Here is a 26499-nt window from a genome sequence, read left to right as displayed (position 1 = left end):
GTAGCTTGCTTACCAACCACATAGTACCGAGTTCAGTCCCACTGTGTGCCAAGTATCTTCTACCAAAGCCTTGTGAGTGGATTCGGTAGACTGAAACTGAAAGAAGCCTGTCATATATATGTATATGTATATATATGTATGTATTTGTGTGTATGTGTGTCTGTTTTTGTCCCCCCAACATCGCTTGACAATTGATGCTGGTTTGTTTACGTCCCCGTAACTTAGCGGTTCGTCAAAACAGACTAATAGAATAAGTACTAGGCTTACAAAGAATAAGTCCTGGGGTCGATGTGCTCGACTAAAGACGGTGCTCCAGCATGGCCACAGTCAAATGACTGAAACAAGTAAAAGAGTAAAAAGGTTCAACTAACCACAATAATCCTTTCTACTTTGGGTACATGGCTTGAAATTTTGGGATAGGAGCTAGTTGACTGCATTGAACTCAGTGTTCATCTGGTATTTGTTTTCTTGACTTTGGAAGGATAAAAGGCAAGATTGACCTTTGCAGTATTTGAACTCAGAACATAAAATTCTGTTAAGCATTTTTGTCTAGTGTTTGTGTGTAGTGTAATCATATATAATTATACTATTGTTGTTGTGTCGACTGAATCAATTTTGCTGAAGTGTTGTTATTGTTTGTTGTTTTGATTTTTAAATTGAGTGAAAATGATAAGTTGTGATTGTCATGCCTTTCTCAAATGAGAGTGTACTGCTAGCCTATCCAAGCCATACAATTTATGAAAAATGAACATGAACAATAGGCGCAGGAGTGGCTGTGTGGTAAGTAGCTTGCTTACCAACCCCATGGTTCCGGATTCAGTCCCACTGCGTGGCAACTTGGGTAAGTGTTTTCTACTATAGCCTCGGGCCGACCAAAGCCTTGTGAGTGGATTTGGTAGACAGAAACTGAAAGAAGCCTGTCGTATATATGTATATATATATATATATATATATATATATACATACATAGAAGAGAACAAGGTGTACGTTACGACGCAATAATATATGTATAAAAATACAAAATGGGACAAGAACGCAAAACATTCAAATAGACGACACAAAAAATGTACGGGTCATTCGAAGCCTCTAATCTTCAGTCAAGAACCAGATCATCCTTGCAATTTCGGCTGATTAATCTTGAGATTGCTCCGATCCAGCCAGCCCCAAGGAAAAACTAAGCTACGAGCATTAGATTTCTTGGAAAAAGGATCGAATGTATACGAAACAAGAACAGAAAAACGGTCTCTGCAAAAATAGACCGATAAAATAAGTACTAGGCTTGCAAAGAACAAGTTCTGGGGTCGATCTGCTTGACTAAAGGTGGTGCTCCAGCATGGCCATGGTCGAATGACTGAAACAAGTAAAGAGTAACAACAAGGAATTGAAGTGGGAAATATGTTGTGGGCAATGAAGAGAGTGGACGTGATACCAAAAGCGATTCGTGCATTTGGAAGTATCATTGCTCAACTACCAATGTGGATCAAAAAAATTAGTACAAATGTAAAGATAGAACACATACAAAAATCAGCATTGCTTGGAAATGCAAGAGTTCTCTGCAGGGTTCTTAAAGCATGATCTATAAACAATTTTCACCATAGTCTGCTGGGTGTGGGCAGCTGACACTTTTCATCATGCCCAGCAAAATAAGCTGGAAATTTTCAGCGAATAATAATGATAATCCTTTCTAGTATAGGCAGAAGGCCTGAAATTTTAGGGGAGGGGGTTAAGTCAATTACATCTACCACAGAACTCCACTGGTACTCAATTCATCATGAAAGGCTGAAAGGCAAAGTCAGTTTTGGCAGAATTTGAACTTAGAATGTAAAGACGGATGAAATACAGCAAAGCATTTTGTCCAGTCTGCTAGTATTTCTGTCAGCTCGCTGCCTTAACTCACCTGCAAGTTCATGTGCTGTTTATCTTGATATGAAATCACCATGTCATGCACATATGGTTGTGATGCATGTGCTTGGTGTACCCTTGTCAGACAGGTAGTCATGATGGGTAAATTGGACTTTGTATATTTGTACCCCAGCATCACTTTGATAGTGTGTGCTGCTCTCTCATTCAATAATAATAATAATAATTAATTCTTTTTATTGGCCACAAGGGCTGACAAATACGATTGGAAAACATAAAGGGACAAAACAGGACGAAAGGTTACAAAAGGTTTTGTCCGTTTTTTGAAAGAAAAAAGTCCGTGTAAACAAGCTTTACAACAACGAAAAAATTCAACAATTTACAATACTCCAAATAGAGGAGACGCTTCGAAAAAAGAAAAGGTCTCACGTTGAAAAACCCATTGATAATAATAAAATTAATTGTGTCAAGTTTTGGTACAAGACAGCAATTTTTTAGGGAGAGTAGGTTTGTCAATTACATTGATCCCTGTTCCAATGCTTGACTGGTACCTTATTTTATCAACCTCAGTAATATTTGAACTCACTACATACAGAGTAATGATACTTCCAACCTTGGTAATAAGCATTATTAACTCCCATGCTATTAGTCAGACCGCAACCATCAAACAAGGCTACCTGGAGGTCAATCACCAACACTGCTGCAGCTACCTTTGAGGTGGATTGATGGCAATGCCTTTCAGCCGCAAGAGACAGACGTTATTGGGCTACATCATTCTCAGTCCTGATCACAGACTACCAGTATCCAACCTGCAGGCGCCTGTGTACTTCTGGCTTTGGGCTACAGAACCACATGCATTCCCACTGCTGACTGCTGAGACCACAGACTGTCTTCATCGGAGATTGATGGACTACCAAGAAGAAGAAAGCCATACAAAGTTGGAAGAAATGCAAAGTAATTTATCTACCACACTAATGATTTTGCCAAACAATAAAAATAATGATAATAACAAAAAATAATAAAATTAATTCTTTCTAATTTTGACCTGCAATTTGGAGGGAGAGGGGAGTTATGGTTAAAAGAGATGAAAAACTTTTTTAAATACAATCCCTCAAAATCTGAAATAGTGAGAATTTGGAATATGAAAGCTGTAATTGGTGCATTAGGAATTGTGGGTTATGATATATACAAATGGTTGAAGAAAATTAAAATGTAATGCTCTGTAGAGCTTCTACAGAAAAGTGCCTCTTAGGGACAGGAAAGTTTATCAGAAAGGTTTTGAGCACTTGAAAGATTATTGAAAGCTTGTGGAAATCTAATGTTGCAAGTATTAACCCATTATCCTAATAAATTCTATCAGGAATAAGACCAAACCTGAGTCATCATCATCGTCATCATCATTTAATGTCCATTTTCCATGCTGGCATGGGTTGGATGGTTTGACAGGAACTGGTAAGGCCAAGGGCTGCACCAAGTTCCATGGTCTGTTTTGGCTTGGTTTCTATGGGTGGATGCCCTTCTTAATGCCAACCACTCCACAGAGTGTACTGGGTGCTTTTTATGTGGTATCATCATAGGTGCTTTTTACGTGGTACCTTGGTTTTAGGATCTCAGTTCTGTTGTGGTGGGTGGGTCTTCTCAAGTACAGTAATGAGTTGAATCAAATAGTAATAATAACAACAGTAGTAATTTCTAACATAGGCACAAGGCTAGAAATTTTTTGCAGAGAGCTTAATCAATTATATCTATTCCTGAAAGGAATAAAAGGCAAAGTTGACCACTCTGGGATTTGAACTCAGATTGTAAAGAGCCAGAAGAAATGCCATAAGGTATTTTTTCTGGCATTCTCACAATTTTGCGAATAATGATAATCCTCTTTACCATAGGCACAAATTTGGTGGGTGGGGACCAGTTGATTAGATTGACCCCAGTATGTAATTGGTACTTAATTTATTGACCCCAAAAGGATGAACGGCAAAGTTGATCTTGGCGGAATTTGAACTCAGAACGTAAAGACAGACAAAATGCCACTAAGCATTTCACCTGGCGTGCTAGCGATTCAGCCAGCTCGCCGCCTTTTTGCCAATAATAATAATAATGATAATTTCTAATATGGACTTAAAATCAGAAATAATACTAACCCTTGTACTTCACTGGTACTTTATTTCATCAGAAAAGAGGAAAGGCTAATTTGGCTTTGGCGGGATTAGAACTTAGAATGCTCTAAACAATTTTGCCAATCTGGTGACTATTATTCCTATTAAAAAGCATTACTATAAAGTGATAGAACTTATAAAGGCGGCGAACTGGCAGAAACGTTAGCGAGCCGGGCGAAATGCGTAGCCGTATTTCGTCTGTCGTTACGTTCTGAGTTCAAATTCCGCCGAGGTCGACTTTGCCTGTCATCCTCTCAGGGTCGATAAATAAAGTACCAGTTTCGCACTGGGTTGATGTAATTGACTTAATCCATTTGTCTGTCCTTGTTTGTCCCCTCTATGTTTAGCCCCTTGTGGGTAGTAAAGAAATATATAAAGAAATATAAAGTAATAGAGCTGAAGATCATTATTAATATGAATGTGACAAGCTAGCTGAATTGTTACAGTACCAGACAAGATGTTGAGCAGCATTTTGTCCATCTTTACATTTCGTGTTCAAATTCTGCCAAGGTCAACCGTGCTTTTTATTCTTTCGGGGCTGATAAATTAAGTACGAGTCAAGTACTGGGGTCGATATGATGACTGTCTCTCTCCCCTCTAATTCTAGGCCTTGTGCTTATAGTAGAAGGGATTATTATTATTTATTATCATTATTATAAGAACATGACTGGCAGCAAAGAAAACTAAAGTCATTGCTAATTATTAAAAAGTTCCTGATATTATTATTATTATTATTATTATTATTTGGCGTTAGGAAGGGCATCCAGCCGTAGAAACACTGCCAAATCTGACTGGGCCTGATGAAGCCTTCTGGCTTCACAGACCCCAGTTAAACCGTCCAACCCTTGCTAGCATGGAAAACGGACGCTAAATGATGATGATGATGATGATGATGATTATTATTGTTTTATTACTGTTTTTACACGATTTTTTTCACAAACGGACAAAACCCTTTGTAACCTTTCGTCCTGTTTTGTCCCTTTATGTTTTCTAATCATATTTGTCAGTCCTTGTGGCCAATAAAAAGAATTGATTATTATTATTATTATTATTATTATTATTAGGGCGGTAAGTTGGCAGAATCATTAAGATGCTGGACAAAATGCTTAGCAGTATTTCACCTGTCACTACGTTCTGAGTTCAAACTCCGCCAAGGTCGACTCTACCTTTCATCCTTTAAGGATCAATAAATTAAGTACCAGTTGAGTACTGGGGGGTCAATGTAATCGACTTAACCCTCCCCCAAATTTCAGGCCTTGTGCCTATAGTAGAAAGGACTATTATTATTAAGGTGGTAAGCTGGCAGAATCGTTAGCATACTGGACAAAATGCTTAGCAGTATTTTGTATGCCACTATGTTATGAGTTCAAATTCTGCCTTGGTCAACTTTGCCTTCCATTCTTTCAGGGTTGATAAATTACGTACCAGTGAAACAGGGTTGATGTAATTGACTAGTCCCCTCCCCCAAAATTTCAGGTCTTGTGCCTATAGGCGCAGGAGTGGCTGTGTGGTAAGTAGCTTGCTTACTAACCACATGGTTCCGGGTTCAGTCCCACTGCGTGACACCTTAGGCAAGTGTCTTCTACTATAGCCTCGGGCCGACCAAAGCCTTGTGAGTGGATTTGGTAGACGGAAACTGAAAGAAGCCTGTCGTATATATATATATATATTTATATATATATATGTATGTGTGTGTATATGATTGTGTGTCTGTGTTTGTCCCCCCTAGCATTGCTTGACAACCGATTCTGGTGTGTTTACGTCGCCGTCACTTAGCGGTTCGGCAAAAAAGACCGATAGAATAAGTACTGGGCTTACAAAGAATAAGTCCCGGGGTCGATTTGCTTGACTAAAGGCGGTGCTCCAGCATGGCTGCAGTCAAATGACTGAGACAAGTAAAAGAGTAAAAAGGGATAGTAGAAAGTATTATTATTATTATTACGCAGTAAACTGGCAGAATTGTTAGTATGCAGCACAAGGTGTTTAAGGTTGCAAGATGGCAGAATTCTTAGCACACCAGCCAAAATGCTAAACGACATTTTGTCCATCTCCATGTTCTGAGTTCAAATTTTGCCAAGGTTGACTTTACCAGTCATACTTTCAGGGTTGATAAAAAGTTGAGTACTGGGGTTGTTGAAACTGGCCTATCATATCACCCCCCCCCCTGAAATTGTTGGCCTTGTGCCAAAATTTGAAATCATCATCATTATTATTATTATTATTATTACTTTTTTTTTCTTCTTTCAAATTTGCTTCCATTTCTTGCCGAGTGTCTTCCCGACTCCTAGGGCAAAGAAACTCATAGTAACATTGGTAGGCCATTAAACCAAACTCAATAGTTTGTTCATTTTTAAAAAAAATTTTTTTTTTTTAAGTTAAATTAAAATACATGAGCAGCAACAGTTCTCACATCGACAATGCTCTTCTCAATACGTGTGATGTACCAGTTAAGACAATCTTTTGCACTTCTTGCAGGGATGGTAAGCCAGGGATCATTCTCATATAATTTTCGGCTCCCTTCTTGATCATTCCTAGTGCTCCTACGATCACTGGTATTGTAACCGCCTTGAGATGCCACATTTTCTCAATTTCAATGAGTAGGTCTTTATATTTTCTGAGCTTGTCAAACTCTTTCGCTGAGATATTATGATCACAGGGGATGCTCATGTCGATCAATAAGCAAACTTTATTGTTTTGGTCTTTCACAACAATATCTGGTTTATTGGCCTTGATGGTTCGGTCTGTATGTACTGGAAAGTCCCACAGAATGGTTACATTTTCTCCTTCAGTTACAGCCTCAGGGTGGTGATTATACCACTTGTCGGCAGTTTTGATATTGTAATGCCGACTTATTAGCCAGTGGAGATATTGGCCAACTCTGTCATGTCTTAATTTATACTCCACTGGTGCTAAGACTTTACATCCAGAGATTAGGTGGTCCACTGTTTCAATCATGTCGTGCAGAATCGGCATTTTGGGTCTGCTCCATTTTTCATCACATTGGCCTGGTAGTTCCGGGTTAATAGTCTTTGATCTTGAGCAGCCAGGATGAAACCTTCGCTCTCTGCTTTTAGCCCTGAGCTCCGTAGCCACTGATGGGTTTGCTTCTGGTCAACATCAGCTTGTTTGCTGCGGGTCACATATTTGCCGTGCAGAGGTTTCTCCTCCCACCTATCAGCCAATTGCTCATGTGCTTTTTTCCTTGCCATCATTTTCACCTTCTTTGCAACAATAGTTGCCGTACTTCCCTCGGGTTGTTCAGTTTGGGTATCCTGCACGAGATCAATAGCAAACTTTTTGCTTTCCTTTATGATAGAATGAAGCTTCTTTCGTCTCTCGTGATTTTCCACGAGCTTTAGCATCCAGTCATTCGTTATTTCGAGATATTTGGCCAGTCCAATTGTGGTTGTTTTGTAAGCTAGTTCAAATTGGATCAGGCCTCGACCTCCTTGGGCTCTGGGAAGGTAAAGGCGATCTACGTCTGCCTTTGGGTGGTGCATCCTATTACAACTCAGCAGCTTGCGTATTTTCCTATCTATATTCTTTACTTCACTCATATTCCAGTTCAACACATTGTAGCTATAAGTAACAACTGGAACTACTAAGGAATTTATAGCTAACACCTTGTTACGTGCATTTAGTTCAGATTTCAGCACGAACTCTCCTATAACATTCCTTCCTGATCTTCTCTTTCATGCTTGCATGCTGAATACCAGAGCCTTCATTTATCCCTAAATATTTGTATGTTTGTTCTTGCTCAAGCTCTCTTATGACTGTGTCAACATCTAACACGACTGAATTTGTGGTCTTCACTTTCCCTTTCTGGAAAGTGGCCTTGGCACACTTCTCAAGTCCAAATTCCATTCCGATGTCATCGCTGAATGCTTTCACGGTGCGCAATAGGCCTTCAAGTTCATTATTGTCTTTACCATAAAGTTTTAAGTCATCCATATAAAATAGATGGCTTATTTTTTTATTGGCAATTTTATACCCATACCCTGTTCTGTTTAATTCACTTGTAAGGGGTATTAGGGCTATGCAGAATATTAAAGGTGAAAGTAAGTCACCTTGAAAAATTCCACAGTTGATGTTTATATTTTCTGAGGCAAGTACTCCATTAGACTGGTATAATTGGAGATTCGTATTCCACAACGACATATTGTGCTTCAGGAAGTTTGAAATCACAGGGGAAATTTTGAAGATGTCCAGCGATCTCAAGATCCATGGATGCGGTATACTGTCGAAGGCCTTTTTATAGTCAATCCATGCGGTGCTGAGATTTCTGCGCTTGTTGTGACAGTTCTCAAGGATCATACGATTGATTAACAGTTGATCTTTGCATCCGTAAGAGCCTCGGCGGCACCCTTTTTGTTCAATGGGGAAAATATCGTTCTTCTCCATGAATGCATATGTTTTCTTCGCCAGGATAGATGTTAGGATTTTATACGTGGTGGATAGACAGGTTATAGGCCGATAGTTTTTTGGAAGGTTGGTTTCGTTATTCTTTGGGAGTAGGTAAGTAATGCCACTTGCTAACCATTCAGGTGTTTTCTTTGGGTCTCTCATAATTCCATTGAGCAGCTGAACTAGCTTACCGTGTGCGCATGAGAGCGATGCGAGCCAGAAATTCGGCACCCTATCTTTACCGGGGGATTTCCAATTATGGGCCTTCGTGAGTGCCTTTCTTAGGTCTGCTATTGTGATGTCTTCCCATGCTTGTTGTTGTAAATTTTGGTAGGATCCTTCAGTTTGTATAATCCAGTCTGCATTTATGTTGTACGTCTTCTTGTCACTCCAAATCCTTTTCCAAAAGTTTTGAACTTCTTCCATGGGAGGGAGGTCTTTAACGGTTACTTTCTCCTTCCCTATTTCTCTGTAGAATTTTTTGGCATTGGATGTGAACAGCTTATTTTGCTTGTAAAACTTGTTTCTCTTCTCAAATCTTCGTATTCTTTGGGCTTTTGCTTGGACTTTTTGTTTCAGCATTTCTTTTATTGATATCAGTTCTTCTCTTGGTGAGGATCCAAATTTTCTCTTCATCTTTCTTCCTGTTCTGGATCTTACATCATTTCCACATATTAGTTCATTTAATATTGATATTTCCCCTCTCATAAATTCAATCTCTTTTTCAATTTTACTTCTCCAGGTTTGATTTCTTCCCAGGTTTTGTTTTCTTTGTTTTTTCGGGGGCATACAGCTGGTTTCAATTGCCCTAGCAGAAGCGTAAATAATTTCATTTAACTCAGTAAAATCAGGTTTTAATTCTCGTATTATTTCATTTGTTACATAGTTGCCAATTTGGATTTGTTTTTTATTTTGGTTTGTATTTGAGAGTTTATGAAGTGGTTCTCTATCATTCATACTTGTATGTCTTACAACTTTAAGCGTATTCAGGATTTTCTGCCTCATTTCTGCCATAGACTCTCTGTGTTCTTCAGCAAATGCGAGATCTTCAGTTACTATTGTTTTTTCGTTTTCCTGGCTATCTTTAACAGGTACAATAGAATTTCTTGTATCTTCAAGCCTTTGCGTATTTTGGTCAGATGGCAGTCTTTCAATTAAGCCTCGTGGCGGGCTATACTGTTCATCTGATTCTTCATTTCCTTTGTGTCTTATATTTATGTCATTTTCCGTTGCGTGCTTGATCGCGCTTATTTCACTGTCTGTGAGTCTGTTATTTCTAAGGATATCCCTCCTCACATTTGCTAATTTGTTCTCGTCCAAATAGGGCCTACTGTCTTGATTCCGTGTTCTCCATATACTGTAAGAGTTTGCGGTGTGTCTCTCTTGAGATGGCCTACCTAATGCATAGTAATAAGCGTATATTACTTCTTTATACTCTTCTTGGGTCCATTTGTTCCGCTTACATTTTTCTTTCTGTGGTGGTTGTGGTGGTGAACTTGGAGGGCTCGAGTTGGGGGATTTCCCGTTCAAGTGACCATCCATGTCCGTATTCGGAGAAGAGTTTGTGCCAGTTGATGACTTTTCGATCCCAGGCTGGCTCTTCCCTGGGGGACGCGATTCCAAATTAACCATAGGACAAGCGATTTGGTATACTGATTTAGTTTTCCTTTTAGTTTCCAAAAACATTTTGGTGCTACGATAATGTTATTATTATTATTATTATTATTATTATTATTATTATTATTATTATTATTATATTATTATTATTATTATTATTATTATTATCATTATCATTATCATTATTATTATTATTATTATTATTAATTATTATTATTATTATTATTGTTATCATTATTATTATTATTATTATTATTATTATTAGACGGTGAGCTGGCAGAATTGTTAGCATACTGGGCAAAATGGTTAGTGGCATTTCATCTATTTTTAAGTTTTGAGTTCAAATTCTGCCAAGGTTGACTTTGCCTTTCATCCTTTCGGGGTTGATAAATTAAGTACCATTTGAACACTGGGATCAATGTAATTGACTTACCCCTCCCTCAAAATATCTGACCTTGCGTCAAAATTCAAAACCATTATTATTATTATTATTATTATTATTATTGTTTTTTTTTGTTTTTTGTTTTTTTCAGTATCTTGATCTTTCTTACAATAACCTAACAGGAGATTGTTTCAAAAGTTTAGGATTGATGCCAAATCTACAGTACCTAAATTTAGGAAACAACGACATATCATACCTGCCAGCAGACTCCACGCAATGTTTCTCATTGTCAGAAAGGTTAGCATTCTGGCGCCATTCAACTTTTACCACTTGAAATTCATTTCTTATGCACTCAACACTATCATATTAGAATCAATAACCAGTAACTGGAAGAAATATTAATACATTTCTTTTTAAATACAGACACAGGTGCAGGTGGGGCTGTGTAGTTGAGAAGTATGCTTCTAGCCATGTGGCTTAGAGGTCAGGTGTCACTTACTATATCTCCAAATTGACCAAAGTCTTGTGAGTGGATTTCAGTGGATGGAACTGGAAGAAGCATGTATGTATGTATGTATGGATGGATGTATGGATGGATGGATTGATGGATGGATGGATGCATGCATGTATGACTTTTCTTTGAGTTTAATTTAAGTTCTGCTTCAGAGAGTTCAAGCTAGTCACTAACAAAGTGACAAGACTTTTTGAGTAAAGAGAGTCCCCGGTGTTTGTGAATGTGTGTTTGAGTTAGTGTGTTGGTTGAACTGTTGATGCATACACCAAAGTATCTGCATCTCACATGGAGCAATTTTGGAATGTCTTACAAATCTTCACTGTGCCATTAACAGATTAGGCGCAGGAGTGGCTGTGTGGTAAGTAGCTTGCTTACCAACCACATGGTTCCGGGTTCAGTTCCACTGCATGGCACCTTGGGCAAGTGTCTCCTACTATAGCCTCGGGCCGACCAAAGCCTTGTGAGTGGATCTGGTAGACGAAAACTGAAAGAAGCCGATTGTATATATGTATGTATATGTATAAATCCTTAAAATCCTTAAAAATGTTTTAGCCCGAAGGCCGCGGCCATGCTGTATGCTTGTGTGTCTGTGTTTGTCCCCCCCAACATCGCTTGACAACCAATGCTGGTGTGTTTATGTCTCTGTAACTTAGCAGTTCAGCAGAAAAGACCAATAGAATAAGTACTAGGCTTACAAAGAATAAGTCCTGGGTTTGATTTGCTCGACTAAAGGCGGTGCTCCAGTATGGCTGCAGTCAAATGACTGAAACAAGGAAATAAAAGATTGGATTTGGAGAATCCACATCAGTTTCCTTTGCTCTTTTTTTGTGAAACTAAGTGGCACATAGCCTACTGCATCTATGATGATGGGTACAAATGAGAATTCATAGCCAGGGTACACGAGCTGTAAGTTCTGCTTTAATATGCCATAAATGTTCTCTTTTTCTTGGACTTTAAACTGCACATTCACGTGTGCTGGGCAGCTAACCTCTCCTCTACAACAGTGCATGACTTTGTTCCCTGTCCCATATGTATGTATGTATGTATGTATGTATGTGTGTGTGTATGTATGTATGTATGTATGTATGTATGTATGGATGCATGTATGTATGTAGCAGCAGCAGCAGCAGCAGCAACTGAATCCTACCGCTGTCTTGGGCGATAAGGAGACGACTTTATATCTAGCATGGGTCGCCTACGTGCAGGTCGCTGACTACATGCTTCCAACCCGTCAAGTCTGCATGCTTCACCACCTTCCCATCGCCGCAGGACTTCCGAATAAAAATATATATATATATATATATATATATATATATATATATATATATATATATACTAAAAATGAAGAAAATATATACTAAAAATAAGATAGATATATATAGAAAAAAGAAAAAAGAAGACTATTTTACAATGCTATCCATAGGAAAGATTACCCTGATACGTAAAGGCATGTCACAACCAGCGGGTATTCACACCAGGCATGCACACACTCACGCATGCATGGCACAGATGGAGGAAGCAGGTTAAGGAAGGGATCGACTCTTTTGAGAGAGCACTTATCCAGCATGAAGAACTTAAGCGAGCTGCGCGAAAGCGCACGGCTCGTATAGCGAATGGGGAAAGCTTGGTCTGCAATGTTTGCAGTCGTGTATGCTTGTCAAGAGCAGGGCTAGAGCACACAATGTTCCTGAAGGTCGGCAATGGTCTTCCTCGGTCACGAGTGGACGGCCATCATCATGTATGTATGTATATGTATGTATGTATGTATGTATGTATGTATGTATGTATGTATGTATGTATGTATGTATGTATGGATGGATGGATGCATATATGCATGCATGCATGTGTGCATGCCTGGTGTGAATACCCGCTGGTTCTGACATGCCTTTACATACCAGGGTAATCTTTCCTATGGATAACATTGTAAAATAGTCTTTGCAACTGTATCATACCTCAGGGGCAAGTAGTATCTTGTAGACATTTTGGGGTAGCTGCTTGTTTGTTTTTTTGTTGAGTGAAGTGGTCTTCGTCCCAGAGTGGGAGAAGTCCGAAACGTGGTCCTTTGCTATTTGTAAAACCTGCAGAAGAAAAAGCAGGTCAACCCCTGACACTGAGAGCATTGACGGATGGATGAATGCGCATCTAGGCTCAGCGGTTGCATAGGAAGTCGGGGATAAGAAACAGGAAGAAAGAGTGAGAGAAAGTTGGAGTGAAAGAGTACAACAGGGTTCGCCACCACCCCCTGCCGGAGCCTCGTGGAGCTTTAGGTGTTTTCGCTCAATAAACACACACAACGCCCGGTCTGGGAATCGAAACCGCGATCCTCTGACTGCGAGTCTGCTGCCCTAACCACTGGGCCATTGCGCCTCCACTGGGGTAGCTGCTGCTGATGAAGGTGCTGATGATGAGGTGGTGAAGCATACTGGAATAGCAGAGCTGACATATTTATTCACAGCATGCAAGTTTGGTGGTATAGTTGTCTCTCTTGTTTATCAAGTATTTGGTAGCTATCTCATGTTCCTCGATAGCAAAGGCATATCCTTCTAGGTGGGATGTAATGTATCTACTGAAGGTGCAGCAGAGGCTATTCTTCCTCTCATTATGTTTGTACATAAGGTGTTGAGCTAACAGAATTGTTAGCATGCTGGGCAAAATGCTTAGTGACATTTTGTCCATCTTTAAGTTCTGAGTTCAAATCCTGCCAAGATCAACTTTACTTTTCGTCCTTTCAGAGTCGATAAAATAGTACCTATTTCTTTACTACTCACAAGGGGCTAAACACAGAAGAGACAAACAAGGACAGACAGATGGATTAAGTCGATTAAATCAACCCCAGTGCGTAACTGGTCCTTAATTTATCGACTCCGAAAGGACGAAAGGCAAAGTCGACCTCAGCGGAATTTGAACTCAGAACGTAACGGCAGACGAAATACAGCTATGCATTTCGCCTGGCGTGCTAACGTTTCTGCCAGCTCGCCACCTTTCGATAAAATAAGTACCAGTTGAACACTGGGGTTCATGTAGTCGACTTACCCTCCCCTAACATTGCTGGCCTTGTGCCAAAATTTGAAAACATTGTGTGTGTGTGTGTGTGTGTGCATGTGTATGTATGTGTTAGTGACTCCCCATCTTGACATCATATGATAGTTGTAAACAAGTGTCCCTGTCACACGAGCAGTGTTCTTGCCAGGGTAGAGAAATTTTATTTACTATGTAAGATGAATCTATACAATTCTTGTTAACGTTCAATATTTACAGCTTAGATAATTCATAATTTCTGTGTGTGTGTGTGTGTGTGTCTGATTGTCACATATGTTATACAAGAAAGGCCCTTAAATAAATTATAAATGAGCGTGTGTATGTGAATGTGTGTGTTAAGTGAAAATGCTACAAAATGTTCCTTATCTTTTTCAGTGGGAAAGGTCGATATATCCGATTTCCCCGTTTAGAAGTATTAAAATTGAACTACAACAAACTGGAAAGTCCTGACATCTTCATACCTCTGGCAAATATAACTCAGTAAGTCAGATCTTTATTTTAAATTTTGCCGTCTCATATACGTAATTTTTTTCACCAGCATATCCTCCTCCCCATCTCCTCTCCTTCTTCACCTGTTTCATCTCCCTCATCTCATCCTCATCTCCCTCCTGTCTCCCTCCTCTTTCCCATTTCTTTCTCCCCATCTCCTCCTCGTCCTCATCTTCTCTCCTATCTTCTCCTCCCCCATCCACACAGGTGCCTGTGTGGATTGTTTTCAAGTATTTTGGTTTTTCTGGGAGTCCCTTTTTAAAGTAGAAGAAATAGCTAAGGTTTTTGGCTGCTATTTCTAAACTTCGGTATGTGGTGAAGCAAATCTTTGCTGAACCCTAATTATAAAGTATATATATATATATATATATATATATATATATATATATATATGATGGGCTTCTTTCAATTTCTATCTACCAAATTCATTCTCAAAGTTTTGTAAATAGATTTGATCTGGAGCAATAGCAGAAGACAATTGTTTGAAGTGCCATGCAGTGTGAATGAACCTGAAACCCCGAGGTTGGGAAGTATACTTCCCAATCTTTCTCAGGCCGACATATATGCTGAAATAGGATCAAACTTGACTCGTAAGGATTCTGTATGTTGCATATCTATTTTAACAAACATACCATGTGGATTAGGCAAATAAATAAGCTGTTATTAAAGGTATCACCAGTTACCCTTTGATCATTGCTGAGAACACAAGCAAAATACTCTCTGTGATTGGTTTTGTCCAAAATTTATGTTAATAATGTTTATCTTTATATATAAAACTGAAGTTGTGTGAGAGTCTGTCTACTCCGATTTAGATTCCTAACTACTCCCACATTTTGCGGTGCAGTTTAACCAAAAGTGGGTATCTTATAGTCGTGATTCATATCGAGCCCTTCTGGGTATTAGCGCGTGTCTACGATGAGTCTACGATTTAAAAAAAAATTTACCATCATTTTTCCACATTTTTAATGCAATTTTTGCTCGGTTTATATAAGGGAAGTAACTCACTAAAACTGCTTATATAGTTATTTCCCTTAGAAACCCGAGCAACGCTGGGCGATACTGCTAGTCATTTATAAAGTGGTGAACTAGCAAAATCATTAGCATGCTGGGTAAAATGCTTAGTAATATATCGTGCATCTTTACATTCTGAGTTCAAACTCTGCTGTGGTCGACTTGTACCAGTTGAGCGCTCAGGATGGTGGGGTGGTGTTAAAATAAATCTGGCTTATGTCTACAGTTTTTGGCAAATGTGATTTTGCAATTGCTATGAAACATGCAAGTATGTATTTCCTTATCTAAAGGCTGACCACAGCTTTTTGAGTGAATCTGGTAAACAAGCTGAAAAGAAGGCCATTGTGTGTTTCGTTGTTGTGACATCATGTACAAATTTTAAGTGGGTATTGCTGTTATACAAGTGCAGCAAGCTGTCAGAATTATTATTGTGCCAGACAAAATACATAGCAGCATTTCTTTTGTCTTTATGTTTTGGGTTCAAGTTCTGCCAACGTCAATTTAGCCTTTCATCCTTTTGGAATTAGCACCAAGAACCTGGGGTTGATGTAATCAACTTATCCCCTACCTCAAAAGTCTCAGGCCTTGTGCCTATAGTTAATATGATTACTGTCATACAAGTTGTCCTTTTTTTTTTTTGTGCAGTTTTCCAAGAAATTGCGTTAAAACTAGGGGGAGTAGTTGAAGTTTGGTGTCGGAGAGGACAACCACCCCCAGACAATTTGTCTTAACAAATTTTGTCTAAACCATGCAAGTATAGATAAGTGGACATTAAATTGACGATGATGATAATGATGATGATTTGTGTGATAGTGGTGATGGTGGGAATTATGATGATGATGATGATGGTAGTGATGATGATGATGGTGATGATGATGATGATGATTATGATGATGCTGATTATGATATAAATGCTTACAAATGCTCTTTTTGCAGCTTGATATATTTAGACCTTGAAGGAAACAGCATCTACCATATTCCTTGTTTGGAGAAGGAGAGTACAGAAAGCTTTTTTCCTGTAGGGGACAGTACTAAACAGGATACTCAGCAACCAGAAATAAAAAGAAAGGAAACCGGTTATTACAGAGGTTAACAACTATTTTTTTTTCCTTACACTGCAATTTTGATCTAAATACATTTCTGTTACTGAAAGCTTCAAGTGTGAAGTAAAATTAGTAGATGTAGATTCTGTAGAATTCCTTTGTGATTCAAGATCCCAGCTGATTCTACCTGAATGTCAGTTAAGTGTGCAAATGACTGTGAGATACTCAGTGTCTGCGATTCAAGAAGTAGGTAATTCTGTTGACTGAATGGCTCAAATTCTTGTGGTAGTCTGAAGGATATATGGGGGTGTATGCATGTCTATGAGGGTGCCATGTAGCAAATGACACTGACTTTAAAGCAGAAAATCTAATATTGTATAGGCACAATACCAAGATTCTGGCAACTAGATATACAGTACCTGTTTTCAATCTGGTTATAATTACATAGTGAAGGCACATGGCTCTGTAGTTAGAGCATCGGGCTCACAACCATGAAGTACTGAGTTTGATTCCCAGACCGGGCTGTGTGTTCTCTACTTGAGCAAGACACTTTATTTCACTTTCTTTCCAGAAGAAAAAAAGATAAATATATGCTTTTCACAGTTATGTTTGAAGAGATGGACTAGGGAGGGCCCAGTGGCTTTAGAAGTTAGCATGTGGCATTAGATTTTGCTTTCAATATTTGTACCTTCATAAACCAGTGAGCTGGTTTTACATTTGGAGTTCAAATTCCACCAAGGTTGACTTTGCTTTCCATCCTTTTGGGGTTTGAGGAAATATGTACCAGTTGAACAATGGGGGAATCAATGTAATAGACTTACTCCCTCCCTAAAAATTTCTGGCCTTGCACCGTAACTTGAAAGCAATATTTGTACCTTCATGTTACTACAGTTGAAGGAGTGGAAGAATATTTCCGTCTTTATAACATGTTTCTAGTGAATAAATAAAAGTATGTCAAGTAAATTTTGTAGCAAAAATGTTTTTAATATCATGGCAGCAATCTTCTAAGAATTTACCCGGTACTATTATTATGTACCTTCTTTTAATTTAGCTAATGGATAATTTGGTATGGGTCTTGAACTAAAAGTGCCAGAAAATTGGTGATGTGCCTGTATTTATTTTGCATGAGCAAAATGCTCCCCATCCAATGGACGGTGCTGAGTTGTCAAACATTTAAGTCAAATTTTCTCAAAACAATTTGTCCGACCGTCCCATAGGCCTCCCCTTTGAGAAACACTGATTTAACCTAAATTTGAGACACCAGCAAAAGAAGAAAGATAGACTTTTTCCTATTCCAAAGAAAAACGATTTTATTCACACAAATATGCAACTGAAGAGTTTAAAGTACCAGAAATGATAAAGCTTTTGATTGGGAGAACACAAACATGGTTTAAACAGTAAGCTTGGCAGGAAAGAAACGTGCCTTTAAGCAGTACAAAAACAACAAAAAATGGAAGGTGCAGTTATGTACAGGTTGACGGAAGAAAAGCAGGACAAAAATGATGCATGCAAATGGGTTAGCTGGAGGTAAATCTAGATGGACGGATTATATATATTTATATATATTTGCGCATACAAACGCACATTCCCACGGCTTTATTGATCGCATTCTCACCTGGAATCGATTTTTTTGATTTTTTCAAGACTTATACACGCCCTGATACTGTTGATATTTACATATCAAATTTGAGCGCAATCAGATGGAGGATGCCCGAGATCCTAGAAGACACACACACAGACAGACAGGACAGATTTTATATAATAGATAATTTCATATAACTACATTTAACCCATGAGCATTTAAACCAGCCATGTCCGGCCAAAATATTCTACCAGTTTTATATACAAAGTGGCCAGATCTAGCCTCTCACACCAACCCTATAATGTCATTCTAAAAATTAACAATTGCCTCATCAAAATCTTGAAACTATAACATGACTGATGCATGATTAATTCAAAACATGTGACTAAATAACCATTAGTTTTGACAGAACAATGTGAATGCTCAAGGGTTAAGGATCAAAGATTGCCAAAAGTACAATAAATTTCTTCCTACAATATAAATGTTATCTAAAAATAATATTAACAGATGGTATCTGAATTTGTAATTTGTCTAACATTCCTTAACATTCATAATGTGTCAATGGTTGCACTCCGTCAGTTACAACGACAAGAGTCCAGTTGATCCGATCGACAGAACAGCCCGCTCATGAAATTAACATACATGTGGCTGAGCACTCCACAGACACACATGTACCCTTAATGTAGTTCTTGGGGAGATTCAGCATGACACAGATTATGACAAGGCTGGCCCTTTGAAATACAGGTACAACTGAAACAGGAAGAAAGAATGAGAGAAAGTTGAGGTGGAAGAGTACAGCAGGGTTCGCCATTGTAAATACTCACAATGCCCTGTCTGAGAATTGAAACCGCGATCCTACAACCACGAATCCGCTGCCCTAATCACTGGGCCATTGCACCTCCACACACACACACACACATATATACATGCACACACACACACACACAAGCACACACACACAAGCACACACACACACACACAAGGGGGTGCTGAAAAGTTTCTGGCTTAAAGGGTATCTTGAAAGGCCTGGCTGGAGGTCCAACCTTCTGAGTTCTTTTACAGGGCTTAGAAAAACTGAAGGACCACTGCAATAAGTGTGTGAATCTGAGAGGGGAATATGTTGCATTAAATCATAATTAACTGATCCTCGTCTATTTTCTTTTACCCAAAGCCAGGAACTTTTCAGCACCTTCCTCTCATATATTTCCTGGTTCTCCGTCTTCCACTCACTTAAGCAGTTACAGTGGAGGAAACATGTGGAAGAAGGAAACCCAGGAAGGCACAGGATAAAATGGTCAAGGCTGGCCTCATGACATTGAGCCTCATGAAGGTGATGACAAAGAACTAAAATAATTGACAATATATAATACTCAAGAAGACCTAACCATCGATGCTAACTCAGCAAAACTGAAGTTCTGGAAGCTTAATATGTATGCTCTCAGCTTGGCCCTTCACTCAATATGTCCCTGTCAGTCTTTCACTTACACAAGACAAGTTTCCTTAATGGAAAGGGGTTGCAGAATTGAGGGAAGTGGCTTTGTGCCAAGTGTTGATTGGATGCAGGAACAGATGTCATCGTTTAACGTCCGTTTTCCATCCTAGCATGGGTTGGACGGTTCAACTGGGGTCTGGGAAGCCAGAAGGCTGCGCCAGGCCCAGTCTGATCTGGCAGTGTTTCTACAGCTGGATGCCCTTCCTAACGCCAACCACTCCGTGATTGTAGTGGGTGCTTTTTACGTGCCACCTGCACAGGTGCCAGACGAGGCTGGCAAACGGCCATGATTGGATGGTGCTTTTTACATTATATTATATATATTATATTGTGTGAAATTTGATTTAGTACTTCTAAATTGAATTTTTTTTCCTTGTAAGTTTTGGATTTTATTCCCTCAAATATTAATAACTATATATATATATATATATATATATATATATATATATAAATGAAAAGTGTAAAAATATATATATATGTCTGTGTGCGTGTGTATGTATGAATATGTATGTGTGTGTTTGCTTGCACTTTGTTTTGACATTGTGTTATTTGTTTCCAATCTTCCATGAAAACATGTCAGGTTACAAGGTAACATTACCTTGTTTGGTGACAGAAATTTGCATCCAGTCATTGAAAGACTGCCTCAATGATCTCCATGTGACTCATGTAAGCATGAAAAAGTGGACATCAAAGAAATGATGATGATGATGATGACAATGGTGATTACATTATAATTAACTTTATCTCTGACCATTATATCTTATTCTTGGATGTACATGTATGAAAACATTGATAATAAGTTGAAGTCATTGTATCTATTTCATCATCATTATCACCATCATCGTCGTCGTCATCATCATTATCATCATTTGATGTCCTTTTTCCATGCTGGCATTGATCGAATGGTTTCACCGGATCTTGTGAGCTGCAGAGTTTCAGTGTCAAATTTGACATTGTTTCTACAGCTGGATGCTTTCTAATGCCATTTTCTATTACCAAATTAAGGGTAATAATATTCTAATTCACTGACCTCTTTGAGATATTGATACATGATGAAGCTCAAAATCTATAAGAAGGTTATGATGTTATTTCATGTTTTAAATTTGTTCTGTTAATTCTTATTTGACCCTGTTTTTCATCTCTCTCTAGTGTTAGTTTATGTACAAAGAATATATTGAAATCATTACTGTTGACCCTGTCCATTCCCTCTAGTATTAGCTACAAAACTTGGTGTAACCTGCTTCAAATAAATTCACTTATTTCTAATTTTAGTTGTTGATGATGAGAGCCAGAAAGATAACTTGGAAAAGTCAAAAGTAGCTGTTAAAGATGTGGAATACCAGAAATCTTCAGATCAAGCAGAAAGAACACTGGAAGATGAAAACCTAAAACGCCAAGATCTCAGCAAAGACATCAATGTCAGAGAAAATCAGCTTCTTGAAGTGTTACTTGACACTACGGAAGAATTATCTATCAGTCAAAATGGATCACTTGCCAGTAAAGTAGCATTACCTGGCAGTAGAGAAATATTACAAACCAGTGAGGATAAATCACAAACCAGCAGAGAAGAAAATGCTGAAGAAGCATTTGGCCATGGAGAAGGATCAGTTACTAGTATAGAAAGAAAAACTGGGCATACAGAAGTAATATTTGGTAGCCTGGAAGATTTAAGTGAAAGGAGGGAAGAAGTATATAGTAGTAAGGAAGAAGCACTTAGTAGTAGGGAAGAATTATGTGTCGATAAGGAAAGATTACCTAACATTAAGGAAGAATTAAGCAGTGTTAAGGAAAGATTTCCTTGCAATAAGGAAGACGAATATGGTGATCGGGAACTGTTACTTTGCATTAGAAAAGCATCTCATAGCTGTGATAGTCTTAGAGAAGGTATAAAAAAAGTACAGAAAGGCAGGGAAGGATCAGATGGCAGTAGAAAAGAAATAGATGTCAATAGAAAAGGATCAGATGTTGGCAGGGAAGGATCAGATGGCAGTAGAAAAGGATCAGATATCAGTAGAAAGGGATCACATAGGAGTAGAAAAGGATCACATGACAGTAGAAAAGGATCATGTGACAGTAGAAAAGGATCATATGACAGTAGAAGGGGATCAGATGTTAGTAGAAAGGGATCAGTTAGCAGTAGAAAGGGATCAGTTAGCAGTAGAAAGGAATCAGAGGACAGTAGAATGGGATCAGATGGCAGTAGAAAAGGATCAGATGACAGTATAAAGGGATTAGATGACAGTAGAAGAGGATCAGATGACAGTAGAAAGGTATTAGATGACAGAAGAGCACGATGTGCCAGTAGAAAAGGATCACATAGAAGTAGAAAAGGGTTACGTAGAAGTCTGAGAGGAATGGATAGCAGTAGGGAAGGATTGTATGGAAGTAAGGAAAAATTAGGAAGCAGTGAAGTAATATTTAGTAGTAGGGAAGAGCTCTCCGGCAGTGTAGTAGGATATACTGAAAGTATGAGAGAATTATCTGCCAGTAAGGAATGTTTACATATCTGTACAAATCAAGACTATGATGACAGTAAAGATTATTGCAGTGGATGTTTAACTGACGAACTTGCTGCAAGAACTCCACTTTCTACTGTTTTAAATGATTTAAGTAATAACGAGTCATTTCTTTCTTCTCACTTGTCTGATGAAATGCTCTTATTGGAAGAGATTCCATCGATTGAAGACCTGAGTAAGTAATATTTTGTGTTGATTTTGTTGTTGTTGTTGTTGTTCAGTAAGTTCCAGTTAGATTTTGCAGTTTCAGTGGTCAGACATGAAAAATAGACAGTCAAGACATATTGGGGCAAGCGAAATCGAAATCGAAATCGAATTGAACCAGCCAGGATCCCTGGTCTGGTGGTACGTAAAAAGCACTATCCGACTCGTGGCCGATGCCAGCACCGCCTCGGCTGGCTTCCGTGCCGGTGGCACGTAAAATACACCAATCCAACCGTGGCCGTTGCCAGCCTCACCTGGCACCTGTGCAGGTGGCACGTAAAAAGCACCCACTACACTCACGGAGTGGTTGGCGTTAGGAAGGGCATCCAGCTGTAGAAACATTGCCAGATAAGACTGGAGCCTGGTGCAGCCTTCTGGCTTCCCAGATCCCCGGTCGAACCGTCCAACCCATGCTAGCATGGAGAACGGACGTTAAACGATGATGATGATGATGATGGTTGCATGGTAAGACGCTTGCTTCCCAACCACTTGGTTTTGGGTTCGGTCTCACTGTATGATACCTTTGGCAAGTGTCTTCTACTATAGCCTTGCACTGACCAAAGACTTGTGAGTGGATTTGGTAGATAGAAACTGAAAGAAGTTTGCTGTATATATATATATATATATATATATATATATATATATATAAGGCAAGTAAGAAAATGGAGAGGATAAACAATCAACAAACTTCAGCCAGTAAACATTCAGTTATATCTATTTATTAATTGATTACAAACATATGTGTAAGTGATTCATGTAAATGAATGAAATAAGCCAATATATATGTAAACAGATATATAACCTCAATTATAAAATAATAAAAAATATTTATATATATATATATATATATATATATATATATACAAATTTATAAGTATAAATTAATAATTAAAAAAAAGTTTTTTATTTTTAGCTTTAAATTTAAATAATTTAAATTTTGAATTTTATATTTTATATATTTTGTATATTATATTAATTAATTTTTTAGTTTATGTTTTTCACTGTTTGATTTGCCTAATAGTGGATTTATCTCTAATTTAATATATATATATGATGTGCCATACTAATACACACACCAACTAATACATACTAATACGTACTAATACATACTAGTACATACTAATACATACACCAACCCTATACATACACACGTCCAGACCCCGCATACGCACTTATACTCTCTCATACACACACACACACTTATACATACCAATACGTACTAATACATACTAATACATACACCAACCCCATACATACGCACGTCCAGACCAATCCTACGCACTAATACTCTCTCATACACACACACACACACACCCTTATACATACTAATACATACACCAACCCTATGCATACACACATCCAGACCCCTCCTACGCACTATTAGCTGGTCCCTCAACCCTTTTATCAACCCTATTATCTCCCCTTATTTCGCTCTCGCATCTCATGTTTGATCTTTGACCTCTGGCCGAAATCAGATCGCCATGTTGATTCATTAGCTACTGCACGCATTTTTTTTTCTCTCCTTCTTTCTGTGTTTTTCTCTCTCTGTGTATCTTTCTGTTGAAGAGCGTAGGCTCGAAACGTTAAAGACTTGTTTTATTTATATTTCCTGAGCGCCATACTAATACAATTGTTCGTTTGTTTTCCACCTGCCTTCGTCTTTTGTTTATTTTCATAAAGCTTCCCGTTATATATTATGCGCTCACGTGGTCTCACTTTCATCCTATATTCTACCAATACCACTATCAACACTTACCTCTACCTTGGATTTTCTTTACCTCTTGGATACTTACCATTGGCTGCACCTCTCTTTCGCGGATCAAAGTGACTTTGCATTGATGTGAAATCCTTAAAAAATATACCACGACGTCTACACATTTCTCACCTTGAACTTTCAACCTTGAACTTGTTCGCATAAACTGTCCCGTTTGTTGTATTTTTATTTTCTCTTATATTACCACTTTTTTTACATTCATTTCATGCTTTCCACATTTTCCTGAATTTTTGTTCTCCTTTCCGTCTTTCTTCCCTCTCTGGAAGTCCATACTCCGTTTCCTCTGCCTGCACCCCCCTTTTTTTGCCTCCCCCTCTCTCTGCTTCCCTTCTTTCTTTCCCTTTTCCGTTTGCCCCGTCTTTTCTGCCCCTATCGCTTACTTATCTAGTTTTTTCATACGATTATTATTTTTTGTTTTTTTGAACGTTTGTTTTTTCCCCTTTTTTCGCTATCCTTTTTTTCTATTTTTTTCATACGATAATTTTTGTTTTTTTGTTTTTTTTTTTTTTTCGAACGTTTTTTTTCCGCTATCCCATCATGCCAGATCCTAGGTCCTACCTCCTCACCCTCCATCACCGTTTGAAGTATCATCTCCGTTCGCTTCCTGTATATTGCCTTCAGCCGTCCGTTAATCTCTCTCTACTTCTTTTTAAAAAAACCCGCTTCTCTAGCCATGTCTCTTTCCTAAGCCGCTGCCTACATCACCGACTCATCCCTAAAGGTTTCCGCCTCCACTTCCACCCTGCTCTCCACTCGGATTCTTCCATCTTACCCATACTCCGCACCACATCTTACCGCCTTATGCGGGCCACCATTCGCTCCAATCTCTCCAAACTACATGCCATCAACCGCCTTCTTCCTCCTGCTTTCTCCACCTTCTTCTCTCTGCCGCCTCTCTATGCTCCAAACACGCTACGCTTCATTATCCATTTGAATCAACTCTTCCATCAATTTCTTTCTGATACCAAACTTCGTAAACTCCAATCACTCTTCCATTCCACCCTACCCGACGCCACTACCCCAACTCCTCCACCACCCTTCTCCCCTCCCGATAGGCTCCATCCACCCACACCTAACCCCACTGCCCCTCCCTACAACCCCTTCTCCCCTCCCGTTAGGCTCCATCCACCTACACCTAACCCTACTGCCCCGCCCAACCCACCCCCCACACACCTCCCCAATCCCTCCCCCTCAGACCTCCACGAGACCTACCACCCCTCTACTTCTATTCCACCCACCCCTTCTCCACTTCCGTCTGTTGTTACCATTCCCCCCGATCTTCCCCTCTCTGCGGCTGAACGCTCCGTCCTTGGTAGGGGTCTGCGTTTCATCCCCCCTCACTCCATCCTGTAAGGAATTCCAGACGCGAGTTGATGTCCACAGCTTTGTGCGCCGTGTCCGGTTGGGTGCGCATTACCACGACTCGCCACCCACACCCAACGAAGAGGACTGCTTCACTGGCCTGGGCCGCCGACCATCCCCGTGGACGCCTGCCCCTGGCCAGATCCTAGCAGTGGATCTTTTCGCGGGCGCTTGTCAGCGTGCATTGGAGCGGTTCAACTTCTCCAGGTGCCAACGCCGCCTCAACATCTCCCCGGCTGAGCTCTTGGCTCTTCGTTCCCTCCAACGGCGCGCTGACATTATCATCAAACCGGCTGACAAGGGTGGAGCTGTAGTGGTGTGGCGCGTGGACCTCTATAGGGCCGAGGCTTTCCGCCAACTCAATGACACCTCCTTCTATTCCCCTCTGCCCTCTAACCCCACACGTAGCTACCAACAGACGGTATCCTCTACTGTCCAAGACCTCATCTCGTCCTCCCGTCTCCCCCGCACCGCATCCAACCTAATTGTGCGAACCCCACGTAACCCCACCATTTACTTCCTCCCCAAAATCCACAAACCCAACAACCCTGGCCGCCCCATCGTCTCCGCCTGTAACTGCCCCACGGAGCTCATCTCTAAATACCTCGACCGTGTCCTTGCCCCCCTAGTGGCATCTCTTCCCTCTCACATCCACGATACCAACCATGCTCTCCGGCTTTTCAACTCTTTCTCCTTTCCTCCCGGCTCCTCCAAAATCCTTTTTACTATGGACATCCAAAGCCTCTATACTGTTATCCCTCACCACGAAGGACTGCAGGCCCTTCGACACTTTCTTGACCTCCGCTCTAACCCTGTACATGACACCTCCACACTCATTCGTCTGGCCGAACTTGTCCTTACTCTGAACTGCTTCTCGTTCGCGGGCGAGTTCTACCATCAGGTCTCGGGAGTGGCCATGGGAACGCGAATGGGCCCCAACTATGCGAACCTGTTCGTTGGCTATGTTGAGGCCCAAATATTCTCTAATTTCACTGATCCCACTCCTGAACTATATGTTCGTTACATTGACGACATTATCGGTGCCACCTCACTC

General features: G+C 39.6%; 1 protein-coding gene across 3 annotated transcripts in view; it reads left to right on the top strand.

Annotated features, from left to right (window-relative positions):
* The window catches only part of LOC115216585 (X-ray radiation resistance-associated protein 1-like), a 94171-nt gene that overhangs the window by 19050 nt on the left and 48622 nt on the right, over positions 1 to 26499 (top strand). For 2 of the 3 annotated variants that reach the window (XM_036506344.1, XM_036506343.1), the window contains exons 5-9: positions 10571 to 10716; positions 14348 to 14452; positions 16409 to 16560; positions 20862 to 21523; positions 21608 to 22280. In XM_036506344.1, coding sequence (XP_036362237.1) covers positions 10571 to 10716; positions 14348 to 14452; positions 16409 to 16560; positions 20862 to 21523; positions 21608 to 22280 — 1738 coding nt within the window. The remainder of the gene's footprint in view (positions 1 to 10570; positions 10717 to 14347; positions 14453 to 16408; positions 16561 to 20861; positions 21524 to 21607; positions 22281 to 26499) is intronic. The other variant, XM_036506345.1, reaches the window with a different exon arrangement.

The sequence above is a fragment of the Octopus sinensis genome, linkage group LG10 (assembly GCF_006345805.1).
Source record: "Octopus sinensis linkage group LG10, ASM634580v1, whole genome shotgun sequence".
In the NCBI taxonomy this organism is placed as follows: Eukaryota; Metazoa; Mollusca; class Cephalopoda; order Octopoda; family Octopodidae; genus Octopus; species Octopus sinensis.
Note: the sequence above shows the minus strand (reverse complement) of the source record. Positions and strands in the feature narration are given on the sequence as shown.